Source organism: Pseudonaja textilis, chromosome 2 (genome assembly GCF_049901715.1).
Source record: "Pseudonaja textilis isolate UNSWEBS1 chromosome 2, rPseTex1.2, whole genome shotgun sequence".
Classification (NCBI taxonomy): Eukaryota; Metazoa; Chordata; class Lepidosauria; order Squamata; family Elapidae; genus Pseudonaja; species Pseudonaja textilis.
In genome coordinates, this window is record NC_141991.1 from 119720467 (window position 1) to 119737404 (window position 16938).

The following is a 16938-nucleotide window of genomic DNA, read 5'->3' on the forward strand; positions in this document are numbered from 1 at the left end:
ATTCAAATCTCACCAGGCTTAAGGTTGACTCAGCCTTCCATCCTTCCAAGGTGGGTAAAATGAGGACCCAAATTGTTGGGGGCAATAGGCTGATTCTGTATAAACTGCTTAGAGAGGGCTGTAAAGCACTGTGAAACGGTATATAAGTCTAAGTGTTATTGCTATTTTATTCTTGAAACAATTATAAGTTTCCAATTTGCTGTTGGGCACAAATAAGTCCTGCTGAAAATATAGAAAGCCTTAAAATATGGAAAGCCTTAAACACTCTGCAGGGAAAGGTAAAAAAAACCCAGATAAGATGACATTTGTATATGTGTTGATATTGATACATATATCAAAAGGGAGGGGCCTAGATTGTGCTATGATGACCTCCAATTTCCTGTTTCTTTTCTCTCTGCAGATGCCCCTGAAATCGAGATATTTGAGGAACTGCAGCTTTCTGTATCCACCAGCCTAGTGTTTGATATCCATTCTTTTCATAGGACCATTTAGGTAACCAAACATGATTACTAATATGAAATTGGCCAGCCCTTATTGCTTCTTACCAGGCGGCATCGCTTTGGCATAGACTGTATAAACCTTTGCACGTGATCTTTGGTGACAATGTGGTGCCAGGCTGTAATAATGGATTCAAACAGCTCCTGCTTGGTCTTCGGATGCTTCTTGCTTATTTCATAACCAATCTTGGCCCACAAGTTCTCAATTGGGTTCAAATCCAGGCTCTGAGCTGGCCAATCCAGGAGTCGAACACCATGCTTCTTCATCCACTGCTGGACGGACTTGGCTTGATGACAAGGAGCGTTGTCATCCTGGAAGTAAAAGTCCTTCCCTACAAGTTGCTGAGCTGAAGGAAGCATGGTCTTTTCCAGGACTTCAACATACTGCTTGGAATTCCCTGCATGATTTGTATCTGACCAATACCAGAAGCAGCAATACAGCCCCAGATCATCACTTGCAATGGATGCTTTACAGATAGATAGATGCAGGCAGTACGGCCTAAATTCTTCATCTGGAAATCTTCTGACATACTTATTGCACTGATTCCCAGTCAAGTAGAAATTGCTCGTCACCGAAGATGACCTTGGCCCACTGTTCGTTGGTCCACTTGGCATGTTGTACAGTCTGCCGAAGCGATGCCACCTGGAGATAAGCAATAAGGGCTGGCCAATTTCATATTAGTAACCATGTTTGGTTACCTAAACAGTCCTTTTCAGGGCTACAAACAATAAAAATATTAACAAAACACTAGCATCGGCCTTAGTAACACGTATGCCACTGGGTATGCATCAATTAATCTGTTTTCATAGTCATTGTAAGCATGCATTGTAAGCATGCAAGAAAATTCACAATCCCCAACCAAACAGCACCACATTGCAAAAAGCTTATGTTTTTCACTTCAAAACCACCAGTATTTATTTAAATATAACAATATTTGCATAGCAGTTAGCATAAAATATCATAAAATCAATGGCCTATCCAAAAAAGTCATAAACTGTAAACCGTGCAGGACTTTTTCACACAGCTGTAAATATTAAATTGTAAAACTGTGAAATGGGCAGTGCCACTTCATTCAGTAATCAGATAATATAAAAACCGAAGAAATGCTTAAACAAGTTATTATGTTATGAAATTACTGTATTCAATCAACTTTAAAATTACAAGAAAATGTAACGTTTTTAATGAATTCTACCTTCATGGAACCTTTCCAATTAGCTTGCCTCCAGAGGAACTTTTAAATATTGAAGAATATTCTCAAAATATGTTCTCCACTGCAAAATTAATACACAGTAAAAACAAGTCATTCTGATGGAATTACCTTAGATCCTTACACTACACCAACATGGCTTTAAAGAGCTGGGGAAGATCATTACCAGTAATCAGTAGGCTGGGAAAAATATTTGACAGCTACATTGCCTTCTACTGTATGGAACAATTTACACTTTCTCAAGGATCAACTGGTTCATTTTGGATTACCAACACAGGAAGAGCTATCTGGAGCATCTGATTCTTTGGCAACAGCTGTCCAGAAATGAAAAAATCCTGGAATATCCTTCAGCAATCCCATTTGAAACACTTCCATAAATTTTCTGACTGGTCTCCCAACTCAGTAACTTCCAGCAATTGCTGATTTTTGAAGAGGACTGGTTTATAGAGGGAAAAGGTCACATTACAGTATCAACCCCAGAAGGAATAGAGAGAAAGAATTCTCGACAAAAAGATAGAAGAGCTCATACAAGGGAAATAATTTCCAACTTCAAAAAATTAATGGACACTGCCTATTGAACTCTAGTCAAGAGGAAAGAGTTGAAAATGGCAAAAGATAAAATTCTTTACAGTTCCAACTGAAGAAAGAAATGAAAATTCATACACATATGCCCTCCAGATCCTCAGAAGGAAAAGACTGAAAAGGCTGAAGGGATAGCTCCAATTGATGAAACAATGGAAATGGAAGGAAGAGCGCAACATGTCCCATTGTGCCAGTCTTCAATGATGTGAAGGAGTAAGGAGGCAGATGTTCCACTGAAGGATGTAGTAAAGTTTGTTATGATCTGTTCCTGTTCTTCTGAAGCAGAGGCTGAATGGTCTGACCTGACAAGTTGTCAGGGTCAAACATCAGGAAGCAATCAATTATCTTTGAAGCTGGTCACAGAGGCAATGAGCAGGAGCAGATAATGGCAGACTCAAATAATATGGAGCCAGATTCTGGCAGGTCACCCAGAAAAAGGGCATGAAGGACAAAGCAAAGGCAATCTGCTTGGCAAGGATGACAATGAGCTAACTGAACAGTGCCCATAGCTGGAGCTACATAGCAGTAGTACCAGAACCTCGGTGTCCACTGTAAACAAGTCCCCCAAAATCAGGCCTACATTCCTATATTTTTACTCTCTTGTCAAGAGTTTATGACTCAAACTGGCTTGTGGAATTCCTTTGTTTTTGAATCTTAGGCTGATACAGAACATTCTTGTTTCTCTGCCTCACCTCACACCTTTTATCTGGACCCGCTTCCCATTAACTGCCAGTCTTTTATCCCTGCCTCTTGTTTGTTGTGGCTACAATTTTGGACTGTAAATCTCTAGGATTTTTTTCCTCTGGACTCTCTGCTTCAAGCTGCATTGGCACTGCTGGCACAGTACCCTGGCTACCAGACAAGATCTCACCTTCCCTGGAGTTTGTGCCTGAGTGTTTAAGCTGAGTATTCTACTCTCATCTTTGTTTTCTGAATTACAATCCCATTATTAAACTAGTTGCAACTTGCTACTATATGATTGCTCAGTCAAGAAAAGGATAAAGAGAAAGGGAGATATGGTGTAAGAACTGAAGTCAGTGAGGCTGGAATCTCTGATTCTCATGCTTAAGACAGCCATATTGTAAACAAGAGACAGAAGGTACAAACCCTCAAAACTGAGCAGTTACACAACAAACATTTGGTTCAAAAAGGCAAGAAGAGCTCTAGAATGAAACCTGGAGACTAGCATACATAGACAGCATGATTCTACTATGTTGTTAGACAGAATATTCCTTGATATATATGGTTTCTTAATTCCCTTCAGGAAATCTATACATCCAAACTTCTTGTGTCTGGTTGAGACCACAAAACAGAGAAAGGGTTTAATTGCTTTACTGACTCTGAAAACCATCTTTGCCCCCAAAGCCTCCAAAACATTCAAAGATTCCCAGGAATACAGGTTTAAAAACAGTGCTGTAACAGAACCCAAACAACATTAAACCTACATAATCCACTTCTGATTCATCAGGATTGCTGGCCAAAAGTATAACAATTATAAAAAAGAATACAAATGCTGTAGAGGTAACTGGAAGATATTTTCTCTGGCTGGTGAAAAATTTCAAGTAAAGTATTTTGTCACGGAATGCTCTATAACTGAATTACAAGCTTTAATTTTAACACAATCTGAGCTAATAAAACATTGGGAATATTTTTATTTCCAGAAAAGCAATTCAATCTGTTATGGCACAAACAAAAATACAAATGCTATCCAGCATATGTCACCAATATTTTTGTTGTGATCCTGAGACATCTGAAAGTGTACTCCTGTAGAGAGCTATAAACATAGAAATCTTCCATTTCCATAATAAAACTTTCTATGGAGTGGGGAAGGGCTATCCATTTTTCTAAAGAAATCAATATAAAGATGATTTCCATATAAATTCAGTCCAAATAAGTGCATACCTTCCACAATTACAGTTTCCCATATAAGGTTTAATGGGTCTTCATATATAAACCCATGCATCAATACGCTATACTATTTTAGGGGAGGTGCTAAGACTGCAAAGGAGAAGCAGCTATTTACTGAGCTAGTCTTAATTTTTCTATTTAATTGAACAGTTACTGTGCACTATTTCATTTTTATCCATTTTTTAAAAAATTGAATAAGCATACTATGGAGGGAGGCGGGTTTAAATCTCAAGATCCTGCTAAGATGGAAGAGCCTCTTACTACTTTGGAAGCAAATTGAATGAGAAGTAAAATCAGCAACAAAAGGATTGGTAAGCACAGTATAAAAAGGGCCAAACACAGGTGTTCCATCAAGAAACATAGAACAGGGGTGTCAAACTCAAGGCCCGTGGGCCAGATTCGATCTGCTGGGTGCTTAAATCTGGCCCATGGGGCCAGCTTGGAAATAGCAAAGAATTGGCCCAGTGCACCTCTAGCAGCTGAAATGGGGCACGGGGGGCCATGTGGGCCCCCCCGTGCCCCATTTTGGTTGGCAGGGTGCTGCAGGAGGTGTCCATTCTGTCCCCCCCCCGGCCCAGCCCAGTCCGCGGAGGACAACTACAACACTGATACGGCCCTTGAAGAAATCCAGTTTGACACTCCTAACATAGGACCATCAAATCTCAGAAAACAGTGATTGACAAGCAACCACAAACCTAAGGATTAATGGCTATGCAGGATGAAGCATATAAGCCTCTTTCATTCCTGGTATCCGTGATTATACATTTACCTGGAAGCTTGCAAGCTATTATCTTATCATAAAGTACCAGTACCTAAAAGACTTGGAATTATGCTATTTCATCTCAACAGCATACAAAATGTGGTCGGCACACCGATTACTAAGTAATACCTATTTTCATATATCTGGAATAAATTTCTGGCTTACTATCTTTGGACATGCAAACATCTGTAATTATTCCTTTCAGTTAAACTATCTGCTAGAAATCATTATTCTTACATAAACAGGCAAGGCCACATAAAATCAATATTACATAACAGCCAGTTCAATTTATTTTTAATATGAGAATATTTTTAATATGAGAATTCTGACAACGGCATTGGAGACATTCGTAGCAGGATTTGATTTTGATTGCTTTAGGATATATTTGTTAGATGACTAATCAAGGGGCTTCTGTATTAAAACAGAAAAGATTACTCTTGGAGCTAATAAGACTTACAGAACAAACACTCTGCAGTACATGAGCCCCCTAGTAATCCACTGAAAATCTCTCTGCAAGGCTGGAGGCCCTCTGAGCAGAGCAAAGGTGATGCTGAAAAATTTGAGTCACCTTCAAGAAGCCTCTGCTAAATCAAAGACTCTTCTGCAACCAGAAGGCACTCTTATATTAGTGAAAGAGCGAAGATTAATCCAGAAAGTTACCTCCATTTAATATTAGTCAATACATAACATTTCATTGATAGAAGAGAATATTTGTAGCTCAGGGTTGAGCTATGGGGATGGTCTATGAGCTTGGTGGTTTTCTTGTATATGTTTCATTACCAAAATAGGTAACATACATCAGTTGTGAGTTTGGTAATAAAACATCTGCAAAAAAAAAAAAAAAAAACAGTTGAGAGCGCATCCGATGTGTAGAACTGGAATTATGCAGATAAGACCAAAGATTTATCAATATGGCTGCCTGCCCAAGTTTTACACAAACAATTGTCCATTAACTCTGAAATCAAAATATTTTTATTAAGCTACTACATTTCATTGACTTAATTTAATTGAATCCCTTTTAATTGATTGTATTAAGAACTGTTTAAACAAGCCTTCAGGAATAAAGATGCTTTATAAAGTTTACAATGCAATCTGAAATTCCAAGAGAAGCAAAAAGATTCCATTGTGGAAAGTAATATCTGCTTTCTATCATTTTTGTTGCATGCTACTGGCTGTCAAATTGGGTTTTGTTGTCTGTTACTTTGATTATTTTTCACATAAAATTTAAGGTCTGGACTCTGAAAGTAGGAGAGTGAAGAAAGGAGCATCCCAATTTTTTCCCAAGAAAAGAATTTCCAGGAACAAAAGAGTACAAACTCCCAATAGTGATTTCAGATACTGTCCATTCACAGAGTTAAAATGCTATCTACAAATCTTATCAATATTCCATTATAGTCATCATAAATTCTGAAAAACTCTACCGCAGGGGGTAGTAACTTCCATCTACTTAAAAGCTGCACCATTTTTTTTCCCCGGGAGAGGGGAGAAAGAGAAAGCTCAGACTAAGATGCACCAGATTTGAGTGATATGAACCAGTCACATAAACAGTGTTGTTGTAGAGCGGCGGAATAACCTGAGGAAAACTTCAGCTGTTACTTTATTGAAACAATAAGGGGTTGCTGTGGCTGCCGCGCTAACAAGGCAGCCAGCTGGCGGACAACAGCTGATGCCGTTTGACAGCTCCCTTTTATAGCCAGCTGTCAAACGGCATCAGCCAATAGGAACGGTCCGTGTTCCCGCTGGAAACACAGACCGGAGTGAAGACTTCGGCTGAGTCTATTTCGAACGCCACACTCCTTTCCCCCAGAACGGAGCATGCATAGTCCTTTAGATAACTCGGGCGCTTGCGCAGGCGGCCAGATCTTTTAAGTCCTGACGAAGCTGCTGCTGGAAGGAACTTCTCTGCTTGCTGGGCAACTTCTGGTGCCAACGAAGCTGGCATCTTGGCTTCAGACGTTTCTGGGCGAGGGACCGATGGCAGTTCAGGTAGGCTTGTGTTCTTGTCGGATCCGAGGGAAGTTTCTTTGGGCGCTGGCAGTTTCTCCGTTGCAGGAACGTTTTGAGGGCCATCTGCAAATGCACTCCAACGCCTTCTAAGCTGGTCGATATGGCAGCGCCAGATGCGCCCGTCTTGCAGTAGAACCCTGTAAGACTTAGGACCAGTTACTGCCACAATTTGCCCAGGCATCCACAAAGGGTGTCCCACATAGTTCCGGGCATAGACCTGGTCATTCTCAGCGAACTCCCTTGCCTGGCTTTTTGACCCTAGGGGTGTGACTGGGGCATAATGCAGATGGACTCTGTCTAGGCTGGTCCTCAGACGTCTACCCATGAGAAGTTCAGCTGGAGACTTATTAGTGGTGGCACAGGGGGTTGTGTGCTGGGTCAGGAGGTACTTAGTGAGCCTAGAGTGCCAATCTATAGGCCCAAACCTTGCCAGGGCCTCCTTAACTGATCTGACTGCCCTTTCAGCCAGGCCATTACTGGCAGGATGAAAAGGAGCTGTAAGTGCGTGCCTTATTCCTAGGTTGGCTAGGAAGACCTTAAACTCACAGGAAATAAACTGGGGGCCATTATCAGACATGATGGTGTCAGGGAGGCCATGGGTAGAGAATATCCTTGACAGAGCCTTAGTGACAGCTTCTGAAGCTGTGGTGGTCATCAAGGTCAGTTCTACCCATTTAGAAAAAGAATCAACCATGACCAGGAATGTACGCCCATGAATGGGGCCAGCCAGATCAATATGCACCCGGGACCAAGGGGCCACAGAATCTTCCCACCTGCCTGGCTATTTGGGATGGCTTAGGGGAATAGTGGTTGGAAAGAATTTCCTGCAATTCTTCCCATGGAACAGTCTTAACTGAACATGGAGCCAATAATGCCGTAGCAGTGTCAAATACTGTGGCTCTGCAAAAACTTAAAAAGTAGGACTTTTTCCTATGGTCGGAAATGTCAACAAGATCTATGGCATCTAGTAAAAAGTCAGATCGGTTTCTGTAGGACTCCCATGTTTCCGCTGTCAGTCTGAAAGGTGGGAATGCAGGGTTCAAAGTCATCTCGACTCAGCGGTGCTGTATCTTTCGAAGAAAGTTGAAATTCACGCTCGCAAATAGTGACAGTAGCTCTTAAAGTGACGTTCAGCTTGGTAGTGACTTCGGCTCTTTTTGTAGTGACTTCGCTCAGCGATTCTTTGCCTCTTATGGGGATCTCGCCCTCGTCGCCAGTGTTGTAGAGCGGCGGAATAACCTGAGGCAAACTCGGAGCGTACTTCAGCTGTTACTTTATTGAAACAATAAAGGGTTGCCGCGGCTGCCGCGCTAACAAGGCAGCCAGCTGGCGGACAACAGCTGATGCCGTTTGACAGCTCCCTTTTATAGCCAGCTGTCAAACGGCATCAGCCAATAGGAACGGTCCGTGTTCCCGCTGGAAACACGGACCGGAGTGAAGACTTCGGCTTAGTCTATTTCGAATGCCACAAGTGTGATAACTATTTTTTTTACTTGTTTTACTTAGGGAAATTTTGAAGTAAGCCTCTCTCCCTTATGTGTGAAATGAAATAATGCATTTGTGTGTTGTTTTTAATGAACCAAATGCCATTAAAGCATAAGTGTTCAATTGTAATTTTTTTTGTAACCTGTAAATGTATTTATTTACTAAATATACAGCTTTTCTTTCTAACCCAGTAGGTTTTAACCTATTGTAGTGTATCCACATACAAATTCCACTTAAGTAATTATTGGTTTGTGTATAGCCTTTTTCTTCTCCCTGTTCTGTAGAATGCGGCACAATGGCTCAACGGTTAAAGACGCAAAACTTGTCAGCTGGAGAACTGACAGCTCAGATTTGAGAGCCGAGCTGCATGCAACTGGGTGAGCTCCCATTACTTGCCCCAGCTCCTACCCACCTAGCAGTTTGAAAGCATGCAAATGTAAGTAGATTAATGGATACCACTTTGGTGGGAAGATAACAGCGTTTCCTAAGCCTTTGGCATATAGCTATGCCATATGACCATGGAAGCATCTTCAGACAATGCTGGTTCCCTTGGCTAGGAAACAGAGATGAGCCCTGTGCTCTAGAGTTGGACACAACTGACAGGGAAACCTTTTATTCTGTAGAATAAAATTATTTATTCTGTAGAATAAAATTATTCTATTATCTGCTTACTTTGGCCAACGGAATCATATGAATTTCACCAATGTTAAAAAAAAAAAGGTAATGCTCTCTTTTCCCTATTTTTACTGTTACTGCTTTAAGGTAACAGGAGAAAATAATAGTATCCACCGTAGTCAATGCATACAATGATCATTAAAACACAGATACCCACAAAATGTATTAGAGAAGATGTAATTTGTGATCATACATATTTACTGAAGACATTTCTCAGTGATAATTGAAGTTAGTCTTGATACCTCCTTGATCAAAGGCCTCATACCTTAAATACTGTTGGAAACAACAATGGAAGTGGAATTCATCATCGTTAAGTCATTGCCATAAATGGCTGGATAAAATAGGTTATGGGGTTGATTCAGGATTTTTCTTATATTCATTATTTCCAGAACAAAGCAGCAACTATGTTAGAATATGTCCATGAAGCCATCCATTTGTTCATAAAGTTTTTTCTACTCCAAGAGTACCTAAAAACTGCTGGGTTTTTTTTTTGCTTTTTTTTTGCGGATATTAATTCTCAGAGAAAATACTATAATTCATGCTCTTCCATGATCAACAAGAAACTTCAGCCTTGAATAACCAAACAATTATTGGTAGAGACTAGACAGTAAATTTTAGTCTAAACACTAGGCTAAAAATCTTTCCATGACTCCAGAATGGGGTCAGTGGGACCTGGTCAAAGGTAAATGCTTACCGTGGTTTTTATATATGTTAGGGGAGTAAATATAAGTAATAACGTTATTCTAAAACTAAGTGCATTGTTAGTTTTGAAATGGAAAATTTTATTTGATAATTTTTATTTACTGGTACCGAAGAAGTGATAAGATTTTTTCCCATTTTTAAAAGGAAAAAAGTTATTAGGTATATAAGAAACTCAGAACATACTTTGTCATGTCTCGATTAGTAAAGTTCATGTTCCTACCATCCTAAGATCACTTTTACATGGTTTCGCATTAACCATGGTTAAGGGAGTAAATGAACAAACATGTCTCATATAACAGCAATCAAGGCTGGCTTTGGCTTTTCAGCCTCTCACACCTTCTGTTCAGTATCCAACTGATGAGCAATTCCTGGATTTTTAGAATTATTTTTTTTAATGAACAGGTAGAACTAATTGTTTTGAAGAAATAGAAAGTACAACTGTTATGACAAGGATTTCAAAATAATCTCTCAAGTTGCTCAGTTCTATTCTACCATTTGTACAATACAGATAGTCCTCGACTTATAGACATTTGTTTAGTGACCATTTGAAATAACAACATTGAAAAAAGTGACTTATGACCGTTTTTCACACTCACAACTATTGTTAGCATCCCCATGGTTACATGATGAAAATCTAGATGCTTAGCAACTGATGGTTGCAGTGTCTCAGGGTCAAGTGGTTACTTTTTGCGACCTTCTGACAAGCAAAGTAAATGGGGAGTCCAGATTCACTTAACAACCATGTTACTATTTTAATAACTGCAGTGATTCACTTAACAACTGTGGCAAGAAAGATTATAAAATAGGGCAAAACTAATATAATAAAAATAATGAATGCCATTTCATTATTTGGGATTGAAACTTACTATAATAGTATTTCCTTAAAAAACAGCAAGTAATAACATCCTAGGAGGAACATTAAAATTGGAATAGCACTTCTGAGGCTTTCCTTAAGATTATTTCAAGTGCAGACATACCATGACTCACTAGTCAAATGTAGGTGAAATGAATTACTGACTCTTAACTTTAGAAAAGAACTTCCTATGTGTTACTCTGGGAATATACAAAAGTGAACAACTGTAAATATTTTTTAATGCTGTATTTTCTCCTTCTTATTGTGGTCACTGAATTGATAGGGGAGAAAAGAAATACATTGATGATAAGACAGCTGTATTTCCCAACCAACAAAGTTAGACGACTTCAGTTATTTTGATTACAGTTTGGCTACTTTTGGCAGGGGTCTCCAATCTTTCTGGTTTGGTGGACTGGTGGTGGCCACAATTGGGGGGGGGGAGGATAGTTGCACGTGCAAGCCGCTTTCATAAATGCCACTTTGTGCCCACACACATGCTCACCTACCACTTCCAGAGTCTGGCTCCTAACAAGGTAGGCCACAGACCAGGAGTTGGGAACCCTGATTTATGGCACATAATCAGATTCCTCCATAGGAGATTTACAATAAGACATGGCAAAAGTATGTAACTACAATTCTTCAAAATTTCCAGTAGTGAAATACTGGCTGAAAGATTCTACAGGATGGGCAAACCTATAAGTAAAAGTGAGCACATACATTAACAGCTTGCAATTTTTTATGTCAGGAAGGGACCAAAGAAACACAGGTGCTAAAATGAAATAAAATGTGTGAGTTTTACAACACTCCGTTCCATGCATTTTTCACTGAAGACTCATAAAAGTAATATCCCAATTGACTCCGATTGGTTAAGTAAAATCACTTGCACACTAATAACATTTCAGGATAAAATATTTGTCATGGATCAATGTGTGATTCTACCACAATTACTTGAATTATGTAGATACTATATGTAATCTTTAAAACAGATTCATCACTCCCATGACTGACGCATATGTTTTTAACAAAATAGTTGTAATTAGATTCCATTTTAACATTTCTAAAACTAGAAAAATATGAACTTTAAAAAATATTATACATTAGAAACGCTTTATCTTTCATATTATATATTAATTACTAAATCTCAAACAGGGATTTGATAGATACGTTTTATTAGATAGGACCATCATATATGCCTGCTTTTAATTGGAAATCTTCCCCAGTCATATTAGATACTCCTTTAAAAAGAGGATTCCTAGAAACACTTAAATAGAAGTAGTCCTTGCTATATATACTAGGGTTTATTTCTTACCAGTGAGGATCTCAGATATGACTGATTTTGGCCTAGTATCCTGTTTATACTATGGTTTCTCAGCTGTGATATATTACTTAGGATGATGCATGAGCATAGCAGTAAGTTCATTTAAAACTATAGCTTTAGTTTACTCATCCCATGAAATTACTAACCAAAGGATAACAGCTTAAAAAATATTATCCTTTATAAACTGTGTTTTGTAATAAACAGAACACATTGTCTCTGTGGGAATTCACAAGTTAAAAGAAGCTGGGCATTTAGTACTTTTTATTTCTTTCAAAGTGAATGTATTTGAGTCAGAAAATGTTTGGGCCTCTTTTTTTTTCTTCTGAGATGTATTCAGAACTTGTTATCACAAAGCAAACTAGAGATCTTTCTGGTAAGTTTATTGAGTAACTCTCTCACATTCATACTGCAATGACAGAGGTGGGTGAGTGTGAAGGAAGTGTTGTGGTTTGCCAGCATCTGGTGCAGATGGCAGAGGTATCAGACAGTGAGGACAAAAGGGAACCTAGTCAGGGAGTCTGAAAAGGACTTGGACGAGGGTTCTGCATCCGATGCCAGGATGGGGCCAGGAACATCTGAGAGTGGGGTGCTGCCTTTGGAGCTTTCGGAGTCTGGCAGCAACGAAGCAGAGGACCCCGGGGAGCCTGTTCCCAGTGCGCGTGTGCAGAGCTGCTAGAAGCAACTGAAGCAGCAGGGGCAACTCAGGAGTAAGGCTGGGAGGTGATTGCTCCTCCCATCAGGGATAAAAGCCAGCCCTCGGTGACGTGCTCTTTGCAGGAAGCAAAGAAGTTCATTAGATTCTGATTCCTCATTGAAGCCCTAGGAACTCTGGTTTGTCTTTGCTGGAATTTCTGTCAGCTTATATTCTAAGTAATTGAACTTCGGTTTCTTGGCAGCCTTTTACAACCCTGAAAGACGTGAGCTTATTTCAGAGAATTGTGTCTAATGAGCTTTGGCTGGGAATGCAAGAAACTCCCAGCGTTGCATTAAATAGGTTTGATTTTACACTCAGTTTGTGTTTCCTTAATTTGGACGAAGCCTGGGTCAGTACAGGAAGAGCCCGAGGTCCTAAAGCAGGATATAAATCTCTAAATAAATAAATAGCAGAAGTAACATCTCTTAAAATGATCCTGTATTTTCCTATGCTGAAGAAAAGAACAGGTAATAAAATATTTATCACTTGCAAAGTACTTCTGTGTATATTCAAAAACCTCATGAATGAACAAACGAACATTATATATTCTCTCAAAATCCTTACACCAATCATCTGAATTAGATCAACATTAATATATTCAGCCACAATTTGATGCCTTCTTTCACAATTCTGAGTTCCACAACTATATGACAGTAATTATCTTTTACTAAATATGAATTTGTTGCATTATTGCATGTTTTCTCCATAAATTTAACAAATTTGCGTCTAGAAAAATGCAAAGTAAGATTTGTTTATACGACCAGATTTACAAATGTTATGGGCTTTAGATTTATAAAATCTGTTAGCAGTATTACACTCATTATCAAACATTAGATCATGGAAGATATTTGGTTTGGTCACCATCTATAAATATCAGAGGAAAAAAAGCTGTATTGCAATAAATGACTTGAAAACCATAATTTACCACAAAAACATAAACTCTCCTCAGTTTTAAATTTAGAACTTTTGCAAGCTTTTTAAAGCCTACATCTTAAAATTTTATACCTATTAGGAGAAAATGCAAAATAACCAAAGTTTTAAGCCTTTTCTCTCTTTTAATACAAGATATTTACTTTAAGAATTACACACACACACAAATGTTCCCCAAAGATTTGTTATAATTTTAAATTGTACTTATGGAATAATGTAACACATTATTTTTGCTATGTCTTTACATTTCCTTTTAATTAAAAAAGCTAGCATTTCCAAAACAATAATTACACTATAATACTAAACACATTTACTCAAAAGATTAAATTAATTGTTACCATATGTATTCTCAGTTAAGTGTGAACAGCAACCTTAATAAAACTGTATTTTTTATTTTATTTAACTGTAAAAAAAAGTATGTAAAAATCTTCTGATTTAAATCATATTTGAACAAGTTGAAAAGATAATGCTTAAATCCTTAGTTTCTGTAGTGCAGATCTCAATCAATCAATGAATCTGATGACTTAGGCTAAGATCCATGAAATCTTACACAATAATATATATGTTGGTCTTTAAGTACCACTGTGCATTTGCTGTGAAAAGTTAAATGATATCAACCATATCACTGAAAATGTTGAGATTCAAATATTAAGGTCATTTCCTCTTATTTGATTGAAATATGGATGCCTATTTTCAAGCTTTGGTTCTACAAGTTATAATATCATCTTAATGAAACTTAATTACTACTTATAAATTGCTTTGCATAAAAAGTTACGCTTGTACAAAAAAAATCCCTCTACATGTTGTGAAACTATATGATTTTAAAACCATGTCCAAAAGACAAATTCCAAGAAGAAAACTGATTTTAAGACATTTTCTTTGCATGTGTATTTTCATCCATGTATTTAATATATTGATATATAAGTACATACTTGTATATTCACATTGATATTTAAGTTAAAACACTGGTATAAAAGTATATTAAAAGTTATGGTTTTGATATTTATCATATACACTAAATATCAAAACAGTAACTTTAAGGTATGGACAGATATATTCTTTTCTTATTCCCTCTGCAATTAAGTACAGTACAGTGCTCTGTTTTTGCAACTGCTTTTAAACATTAACTTTTCCAGATTATCTTGCTTAGGACCCTAAAAAGGAATTCCTTCTAAAGCTGTAGTCACCAATCTGAACATTTCCTTCCCAACTCAACTCCAATTCCAAAATGTTCCACCCCACACCAAAAAAACAATAATTAAAAAAAAATCCCTACTCATCATTTAATTCCAACTTCAGGAACCCAGAAGTTGCTGCTCATCCTAGAATGGGGGGGGGGGAGGGGATAATAAAACCTACGTGACCACTTTTTTTGGTGGTGAGAGGGGTAGGGATTTTTCCCTTTATAAACGTTAAAAGAGTTGTTCGTTGCTAAGCCTCACAAAAGCCCAGAGACGATTCTCGAGGAATTCGCTTTTCCTATCGCCCGCCCTGTAAAAAAGCTTCCTCCTTCGCCCGCCTCACAAGAGGCAAGTCTGACTTGGCTTCAAAAAAAAAAAAGAGAGAGACGGAGGGAGAAAGGGGGGGGGATCAGAAATACACACACACACAACACACACACGCCTTCCAAGGGTGGATTTTTGCGCCTCTTGCCTCCAAAAGCCTTGAAGGTACCGCTCGCCTGCTTTCGTAGTGAAGGACCCGAATATCCGCCTTCCGTCGTAACCAACAGACCCCGCTTTCCACACACACACACATACACAAACACACACCCCGAAACAGTTTCGTGCCCAGGACCCCGGCGGAGCCTCCGCGTAAACAGCCCAGCCCGCCCACCCCACCCCCACCCCACCCTCCGCTTCGCCCCGGGCTGCGACTTCTGCAGGCCCCTCCGCAACCACAGGGCCCTCTCCGGCCAGCCCCGGTCCGCGCTCCGCCGGGGACGGAGAAGCCTTCTCCTATAATCCCGAGGGACCGCCACCCGCCCCCCCCACCCCACCCCAGGCTCTTCCCAGGCGGCTTCGGAAGGCTTCTCACCCGGTCCCAGCCCCGGCGGAGCTTTTTCCCCCTTCGTCCCTTCCTTTTTCCCAGCCAGCAAACAGGGAAGTCCTGACTTACCTGTCATTACTTTCTACGCCATCTTGGATCCACTTGTCAACGTCCTCCCAAAGCATTGTGGGTAAAAAAGTGTCTTCTTTTCCTCCCCTTCTTTCCCCCCTCCCCACCCTCCTTCCTCCTACGGCGCTTCACCGCCCCTTTCCACGTCCCACCCACCCCTTCCCCCCCCTCCCTCCCCCCCTCGCGCGCCCCGATCGGAGCGAAGGGAACGCTTCAAGAGGGAGGAAAGTGCCGCCCGGATGGGTCCTTCTGTGGCGAAAGAGCGAAAGGCGGCGGGAGATCGGGTGGTTTGCGCCCCGAGCAGCGGTGGGAGGGAGGGTGGGGGGGAAAGGAAGGATGGATGGAAAGCAAGATGGTTGGTAGGCTGGGGGAATCGGCGCTTTCTACCCGGTTTTTAAAACCACCGTTTGGGCGTTTTGCTGTCTTTCGGGCGGAAAGGGTTAATGGGTTCCGATGGACTCCCTGAGCTGCCTCGCGAGCAAAAAGGGGCTCAAAATCGATCTTGGCTGAATAGGGAGAGAGATGCGCGTCCTCAGGATTACTAATGCATGCATACCCTTCTTTTTCCCCACTGCAATCGATTCTGAGAAATTTGGGCTGAGTAGAAATTGCAACCATCTTGGCGATGGATTGATATAAATTGGAAAACGGCAGTTAAAGTCGTTCTGCCATCCGGAGGCTGACCTAGAAGTGGGGTTTCCCCCCTCCCCTCTATTTATAAATTTTTATTGCACTGTGCTGCATCTGGGAGTTAAAAGTAATTCTTCTAGGCGACGGTACTAAAACGAGCTTTCATCGAGTGGTATATCAAATAATTCAGCTAAGTAGCAAATACGGGTAGTCCTCAACTTACAACTGTTCATTTAGAAGGGCCCTGAAAAAAAGTGACTTGTGACTATTATTCACAGTAAATGACCTTTGCACATGATCAATATTTGGAGCCTTGGCAGAGTTGGTTCATTTTTATGACAGTTGCAATGTCCCAAGGTCATGGGATTACTTTGTGCGACTTTCTGATAAGCAAAGTCAACTGGGAACCCAGATTCACTTAACGACCGGGTGACTAACTTACCAATTGCAGTGATTCATTTAACAACTGAGGCAAGAAATGTTATAAAATGGGGACTTAACAAATGTCTTGTTTAGCAACAGAAATTTTGGGCTCAATTGTGCTTGTAAGTTGAGGACCACCTGTATTTGG

General features: G+C 39.9%; 1 protein-coding gene across 11 annotated transcripts in view; it reads right to left on the bottom strand.

Annotated features, from left to right (window-relative positions):
- HELZ (helicase with zinc finger) overlaps positions 1-15768 on the bottom strand; it is a 120530-nt gene extending 104762 nt beyond the window's left edge. For 7 of the 11 annotated variants that reach the window (XM_087925070.1, XM_026711122.2, XM_087925067.1 and 4 more), the window contains exon 1: positions 15738-15768. Coding sequence is in view for 4 of the 11 variants with exons in the window: in XM_026711120.2 (XP_026566905.1) it covers positions 1691-1696 (6 nt within the window). In the remaining 7 variants the exon portion in view is untranslated. Of the gene's footprint in view, positions 1-1690; positions 1770-15737 lie in introns of all 11 variants that reach the window. The other 4 variants (XM_026711120.2, XM_087925066.1, XM_026711119.2 and 1 more) reach the window with 1 other exon arrangement.
- Between the last annotated feature and the right edge of the window lie 1170 nt (positions 15769-16938).